The following is an 8,344-nucleotide window of genomic DNA, read 5'->3' as shown; positions in this document are numbered from 1 at the left end:
ATAATAACCTATAAATAATGACAACACCGATTTTTTCTGTTTGATTTAGTGCAAAAAACGTTAAATTATGAAAATATTTACATTAACAGACTATCCTTTAACAATAAAATGTGAATATCCTGAACAAATATGAACAACCTGAAATGTCTAAAGAAAATTAAATGCAATTTTAACAATATTCTGCCTGTGACTAAAAGTTTTGTGCCTTTGTGGATCTGATCTGTAATGCACATGTATAAATGATAAGTTGAGGCACAATACTGATAAAATTGTGCTTATATATTTTTTTTTAACAAATTTCATTTTTTTCAGGTTATTCACATCCTTTTTGTTTGGATAGTTTGAAAATGTAAATATTGGCATAATTGAATGTCATTTTTTGCACTAAAACAATTCAGAGTTGTCATTATTTATTGGCTATCATGCTATTATTTTACTGGTCTGGCCCACTTCAGATTAAATTGAGCTGAATGTGGCCCCTGGAAGAAAATGAGTTTGACACCCCTGTGTTAAAGGGAAGTTTTCCTCACCACCGTCATCAAGTGTTTACTCCTAGAGGATTCTGTTGAGTTTCTGTAAATTGGCTCAAGAGTCTGGTTTCGACCAGACCTATATGTAAAGTGTCATGGGATAACTTTTGTTATGATGTGACGCTATATAAATAAATTTGATTTATACTAAGTGTCTATATGGTAAAGGGAGAGTCTCAGGTGCAGATTTTTACGCCCCAAAAAGGAAATAAAAATCCACACCTGAAATCTCTGAACATACTGTAGTTTATTTTGAGTCAATCTTAGATACACTATCACGCAGACAGAAACACCCACGTGAACGTCACACTTCCATTAACAAGATGCCAGAGAGTACTGAGAAGGACTTACGTTTGCTTAGTTTTTTTTACCATGGAAAATGTAAGAAACAGCAGCAGACTGATGGTTTGCATGTGTAGATAGTTTTCATTATTAAGATTCTCAACATGAACATATTCAGGCTTCTGTGATACAGAAATAGAACAACATCATCTGCAAATAAACATGTCCGATTATAACATTTAGGCCATTTATATAAATTCAGTACAAAACAAGATGTATGAGGTTCAAAGGTCAAACAGTCAGTAAACAGTGGCTTTAGGTGCATTTGTTGTAGTCTTCTGCCTTTTTGGAGATCGCCTCTCGCAGAGAATCGGCCTCCTTCAACAGGTCAGAAACCACAGTTTCTTTTTCTGCTTCACGTTGGATGAGCTTCTGGATCCTCTGTTCTAGATCTGAAATACAGTAAGTACACAGAGTACTACAGGACTGCACACTGGGTACTGCAGTACTAATGTACACTCATATTATACATATTACCTCAGGATCATACAAAGTGATAATTAATGTTACTTAATTTTATGTGGCATCACAATATGATTTTACTACTAATTTTCCTTTATTTAAGGAATATTTTCTTTCATTTCAACATATTTCAATTAGTGCTGTCAAACAACTGAAATTTTGAATCAGATTAATTACAGGGTTGCTGTGGATTCATTTCAGTTAATCAACATTAAATATTCATTTTTAATGGATATTAATCATGTCTCATTTTGCATGAGCAAACAAACTCAAGTATTGATACTACCTTCGATCTGTTGGAGCTTATCCTCCATCTGCTTTTTCATCATCTCCGCCTCCTTCATCATCTCCTTCAGTCTGTCAGCAGCTTCGTCCTCCTCTGTCTGATTTGACTTTTTCTGCTTTAAAACCTCAAACAGGTTCAGCACATTATATGTGTCCTGTAGAGGAGACAAGTGAGAACCACAGGAAGCATTTCTGAGCTTTAGGAGTACAAACTATAGATCTTCTTTAAATCAGAGCCTCTACATTACTTTGCATCTTTATTTTTCTTACATTTATTGATAGTGTTTTATATGTGTGCTATTACTTTAGTGTTTTATGTATGGTTTTAGAACTGAGTTTTATTATGTGTTTTATTTACATTTTTTAGTGTGGATGTATGGATAAAATCTCTATTGTTTGTAACTTCTGGAGCTGCTGTCTTGGCCAGGACACCCTTGCAAAAGAGATTTTTAACCCATAAAGACCCAAACATCCACCAGTGACCAAAATCATCTACTGATCTAAAATGTTTAATAGCTGTTGATCCATTAATTCTACCAATATGTGTAAATAATTGGTGTAAAATTCTGCTTGTCATTTTTTTATGACCCATTAGGTTGTTCAGAGGCTCCGTAGTGAACGTGGAAGCATCGTCATCTTCTACAACATTGATTCATCAGTAAAACCCATGGAGTTGGATCAATGACAGTGGATGGACACACTTGTTCAGTGAATGATATATTTTACTGCAAATGTCACCTTTTCTTCAGTTTCTCTATTTCTGATTAAATATCCCTCATGTTTAATCTGATCTTTTATGAACATCTACACGATCAGTAAATTAAATATAGGAAAATACATGATTTTTACTTAAAAATGCAAAATACTGGGCATAACAGTAGAATAAATGGTGATAAATCACTGCCACAAAAGTAACACTGGGTCTTTATGGGTTAATCTCAACTATTTTTTTCCCTGGTTAAAAAAAGGTTACTTTTTACTTTTACTCCCAATATTTTCACACCTTTCTTAAGTGCTTTATCACCATTTGTTATAAGATTATGCTCAGTATGTTGCATTTTTAAGTAAAAAACATGTATTTTCTTATGTTTTACCTCCTAAGACCACATTAGTGGACAAGAGTTTCACTACTTTATACAAAATTAAAGAAAAGAAAATTGTCCACTGCAAAGGGCATTCCATACAAATTTTAAAAACTGCATCTGAAAAAAACTGTTGCATCATGATGTTTTCAATATAGGCAGTTATTTAATAAAAAACAAGAAAAGCTTGTACTTTGCTGACATTTCCTGGGTCTTAGGAGGTTAATTCACTAGTCATGTAGATGTTCATAAAAGCTCACATTAAAGTTAGGGGTTATTATATTAAAAATAGAGAAAACTAGACTCTGTGGGACAAATAACGCCAATCACTGTCATATTTTCTGGAGTTGTCCAGTGATCAAACCATTTTGGGAACAGCTGTGTGAACATTTAAATAACATTTTTACTGAAAAAAATCCTTGTAAATGTGAAGCCCTATACTTAGGGGATATTTCATGTGAGGACTGGACTCCGAAGGATAAAAAAACTGTTGTTAATACTTTTGGCAGCAAGTAAAAAGACCATCACTAGAAAATGGTTAAAGCTTGAAGCACCCACAACGGAAGAATGGATCGACATCGTACAGGACATTTACATTCTGGAGAAGTTGACATTTTGTTTTAAGGGTCAAAATGAATCTTTTTTTACTATTTGGTCAAAATGGACAAACTATGTTAAATTTGTAATAGATGTGAAATGAATACATCGGTGATGTGAATACTTTTATGGATGAAACATTTCTGTTTAGATTGATGTAAACATACACACCTTAAAGTGTCTTGTCTTATTGATGAAGTAGCGGAGTAAGCCCTCTCCTCCAGCCCACTTTTCTTTATTTATTTTATATGTTCTATATATGACAAAAAATCTTGGATAAGCATTTTTTCATTTGATGTGTAGAAATTTAATTGTACCTGTAATAGAAGTTTTCTAACATGTGCTTTTCCAAATAAACAAAGAATTTAAAAAAAATAGAGAGAATTGAAGACAAAGTAACATTAGCAGTAAAATATATCATTAACTGAACATAAACCAAGTGTGTCCATCCACTGTCATTGATCCAATTCCATGGGTTTTACTGGTGAATCAATGTTGTAGAAGATGACGGTGTTTCCATGGCCACTACGGAGCCTCTGAATGTCCAAATGGGTCATATCTGATGACCATGAAAAGATGACAAACTGAATTTTACACCAATTATTTACACATATTGATAGAATTAGTGGATCAACAGTTATTAAACATTTGAGATCCCTAGATGATTTTGGTTACTGGTGGATGTTTGGGTCTTTATGGGTTAAACCTGAGTATAACCTACAGACTGCAGTGCTTCATGTGCATGGTACTGTAAAGGAGGGTTCTTTGTGTATTACCGTTTCAATCTCATTTGCATTGTCTAAAGCAGCCTCCGCAGCCTCTTTGGCCTCTCTGGCCTGTTCTCGGTTCTGCTCGGTTTTGTTCATCAGGGCTTCGATCTCATCCATCAGGTCTGCAGGTCGAGGGTCATCCAGCCTCTGGTCAATGTCGTCTAGTTTGTCATTCAACTGAAACAGAAAATATGGGTTAGATCTGAGCTAGAACAAGTGTTTTGGGTTTAGGAAAAGCTCCTTCAGAGGGTTTGGATCTTTACATCTCTGAGTCGGTCTACGATCATGTCTTTGTTTTGGCTGCTTGAGGACAGGTCATCATTTGCTTTACTCTGAGCTTTCTCTGCATCATAAATGTCGTTTTGGATGTCCGTCACATTGATGCTCTTGGTCCGCTCCCTGTACAGAAATAGAAATGTCAGACAATATGGCATGACAAGCTCATCTTAGACAAAGGTTAGTGCAGTTAATGATGACTAAGACTAAAAACTGAAAGAAAAAAGAACTGTAGGAAAAAACAAATTTGTCTTTGTTTTTCTCCAATTTTACAGTTCGTGTTACATAAGAATAACATTTTACATAATAAACAAGGCTTATGCTGTCGGGGGACAACAGCAAGGGTATATCCCCAAGATCCCCCCAGTCCTCTGCTATATAATAAAACAAAAAAATGACACAATGTACAAAAGATACCAACTTAACTGTTATCCAGAAAGCAGATTGTGGATAGATTTAATATGATATATGGCATTGTCTAGAAATAGCCATAACTGTTCAATAGATTTTTCAGAGCATTATCAAACATGAGATGATCATTATTATCATGGAATGCACTTCTGCAAGCAATAACTATTTGCTGGATAATGTCAGAAAAGATATTAGATATTTGTTGGACGATCCATATGAACCAAATTTGAGCTTGATTGGCCTACTATTTCCTTAATAATGTCCAAAAAACAGATTTTTCAACAGAAGCTCCCCCAACAATATGGGAAAAACACACCATCTGGTGTTAAAATATGGCATCATGTAAACTCAAGATAGTGGCATGAAGAAAGATAATTTTAAACAATTGATATGAACTCAATTTGAGCTACATCGACCTCATAGTGGTAGAATAATGTTAGAGAACCCCTTTTTTCACCACTTAGTGAATGAAAATGACACCACATTACAGGGGTATTAAACTCATTTTAGTTCAGGGACCACATTCAGCCCAATTTGATCTCAAGTGGGCCAGACCAGTAAAATAATAACAGTGAAAAAAGTAAAATTCTATTATGATCAGGTTTACATTTACGAAGTTTCCTTAAAAATCTGAATAACATGAACAACCTGAATTGTCTTAAGAAAAACAAGTGCAATTTTAACAATAGTCTGCCTCGGTTTATCAGTTTATCATTTACACATGTGCATTACAGTGGCACAAAATAGTTAGTAACAGCCAGAATACTGGTAAAATTGCATTTACTTTTCTTAAGATATTTCCGTTTGTTCATATTTTTTCAGGTTATTCATGTTTTTTGTAAAAATATAGTTTGGTAATGTAAACATTTTCATGTAATTTTACTTTTTTACACCAAGAAACACAAAAAGAGAATTTGGGGTTGCCATTATTTATAGGTTATTAAGATAATGTTTTACTGGCTCTGACCCACTTGAAATCTAACTGGACTCTATGTGTCTGTATGTGGAACCTGAATTAAAATGATTTTGACACCACTGATTGTTAATATCTTCAGTGTAATTTTTGCATTTCACAAATTCATCCCGCAGGCCACATTGGACCCTTTGGCGGGCTGGATTTGGCCCCCAGGCCACATGTTTGACACCTGTGCCATATGAACTCTGGATGGTAGCAAGAAAATGGACATTTGGAAGACAATCAATCTGAACCAAAGTTTATCTCAATCAGCCTAATATTGCTTGATTCATGTCCAAAAAACTGATTTTCACCTAAAGCGCCCCCATTTAAATGACTTCTAATACTCATAGAGAAGCTGAAATCGATAGGGTTCTTCCATTAGGGGTCGGGTCCACTATGTTGGTTATCAAGGGAGAAGAAATCCAACCAAATCTGTCCGAGTTATGGCGTTCACACCAAGGAAATCCGGCGGCAGATTAAGTGAATCCAGCGGCATTCGGGGTAAAACCATAATTACATCCCCGAAACTCCATTTCTGGGATATAATTATAAATTATATTTAATTCATATATTCTTACATCACATCTCTTTAAGCATCTATAAAACAATAAAAGAACTTTTCTATCTTTCTAACATCTTATCTTTTCTTACATCTGAAAAACCAAACTAAAACAATAACTAAACTAACTGGTCAATTCCAAGTTTCCAAAGATAATGTATGAACTCATAAAACTACGACACCATTGAAATCAAAAACCAGATTGAAAGAATGAAACAAAAACTGAAAGAATGAAACAATTAAAATGTCAAAACATGAAAAACTGTTTCAGACACTGACTTAAGGTCCAGAGCTTCCTTCAGCAGGTCTTGGGCTCTCCTGGCCTGGTCCTGCAAACTCTTCAGGTCCTTCTGGTAGTTGACGGCATTAGCGAGCAGATTGTTGATGTCACGGATCATTGATTGGATCTGATCAGGTGATCGAGGCAGCTCTATTTTCAAAACAGCTCGTGCTATTTTCTCAATATCCTCAGCAGGAACCATCTCATCTGATGGAACAATGAATGAACAGGTTTCAGAGAGAACACCAGGGTTATTAGTTAGAAAACATTAAGTCTTATACGTTCAACAACTAGGCAGGAAGAATACAGCATGAGAGAAAAGTTAGATTATCATTGGAGTGGAAATATGAAAACAATAAAAACAATGGGAATCAATCAGTTTGTTTTCATAGAGAGCTCAATAATAAAAACATGGTCAGATATTTCAAACAGTAACTCCAGGACTCAATCTAGAGAGAAACAGACTGAGGCTATGGGACTGAGATGACAAAGCACTTTCATGGATTTTGGGATCATCCTGGAATTCGTCTCTACTGGAACTAGAGACTGTATGGAGATTAAGAGTGAATTTTACTTCCAAGTTTGGTACTTCAGTTGCAGCAACATCTTCAGGGTTCTTACTAAATGTATACGCTATGCATGTGGTGGAAAAATGAACATTACTTAAAACATTTATCTTTCAGAAATGTTGTAAATGGATTGGATTTAATTGAATGGAGTGGAGTGAACATACAGTATTAATCCATATAGAACAAGTAAGTGTTTCCCCTTGGCTCACTGACAGACACTGATGAAGCTACTGACTTAAGGATGTTTTCCCCTTGTGTTTCCTCTTAGGGTTTTTTTTGTTGTTGTTTTGTTTTCTTCTTTTTTCCTTTCCTTTTCCTCTGTTGTTTTTGTTAATGTAATGGTTTTTGCATTGATCTAGTGGTTTGGAAAACGGGATGCACAACAAGAGATTGTGGCTTTATTTAATTAGATATGTTCAATAAAAAGAAAAAAAAAAAACATGAAGTCTAAAACACAAAAAGGCTGAGAACATCATCCACATCAATGATACATGGCACAGATGGAACTTCTGCTCTTCAGAGGACTTTCACAAAAGTTATCAAGGATGTAAATGTTCAGAAAACAGAACATTTTTAGAAAATGTCAAAAGTTTAGATCATGTAGCTGAACATAAATCAACATTTTTTAAATTAATACTTCAAATATTAATACTTGTTTTCACCAACTAAAACTAGCCGCAAATACATTTGTTTGGCTGAAATGAAAATAAAAATGTCAGTTTTCACAAAAATAAATAAAAACATCATGAACAATTGAAATTAAAATGATAATATTGCAATAAAAAATTTTGTTTTGATTTCTGGTTTGATTTACACTACGGATGCTTTGAATAACACTCCTTTTTTAAGTAATTCAAAAGTAATAAAGACATTCTTAATACAATAGTGTTGTCAAATATGGAAACCTCAATAAAAAGGAAGGAGGAACGAATGCATGACATAAAATATGATTTTTAAAGCATTTCTGTAAATAATAATTATATAATGCATTCTATGATTTGACCTTTTTCAGCTACTATAAATCATGGAAAACCTGAGAGACTAAAACTAAATCAAATTGAAGAAAAAATAAAAACAACATTAAAAACATGTAAAATTAACAAAAACTAAACTGAAATCAAAACCACATAGACCAACTGCTAATAATAATATTGAAAATTTCACAACTATGAGATAAATTACAGACAGAAACAGGGACTGGACCAGAACTGGATCTGGACTAG

General features: G+C 34.1%; 1 protein-coding gene across 1 annotated transcript in view; it reads right to left on the bottom strand.

The window, feature by feature from the left end:
- Positions 1 to 868: 868 nt before the first annotated feature.
- The window catches only part of lamb4 (laminin, beta 4), a 49,358-nt gene continuing 41,882 nt past the window's right edge, over positions 869 to 8,344 (bottom strand). The window contains exons 31-35 of the mRNA XM_030137484.1: positions 6,552 to 6,759; positions 4,332 to 4,467; positions 4,075 to 4,245; positions 1,621 to 1,774; positions 869 to 1,264 (exon numbers count right to left, since the gene is read on the bottom strand). Of these exons, the coding sequence (XP_029993344.1) occupies positions 1,128 to 1,264; positions 1,621 to 1,774; positions 4,075 to 4,245; positions 4,332 to 4,467; positions 6,552 to 6,759 (806 nt within the window). The 3' untranslated portion in view covers positions 869 to 1,127. The remainder of the gene's footprint in view (positions 1,265 to 1,620; positions 1,775 to 4,074; positions 4,246 to 4,331; positions 4,468 to 6,551; positions 6,760 to 8,344) is intronic.

The sequence above is a fragment of the Sphaeramia orbicularis genome, chromosome 6, assembly GCF_902148855.1.
Source record: "Sphaeramia orbicularis chromosome 6, fSphaOr1.1, whole genome shotgun sequence".
Classification (NCBI taxonomy): domain Eukaryota; kingdom Metazoa; phylum Chordata; class Actinopteri; order Kurtiformes; family Apogonidae; genus Sphaeramia; species Sphaeramia orbicularis.
This window is presented reverse-complemented; position numbering and strand designations above follow the sequence as displayed.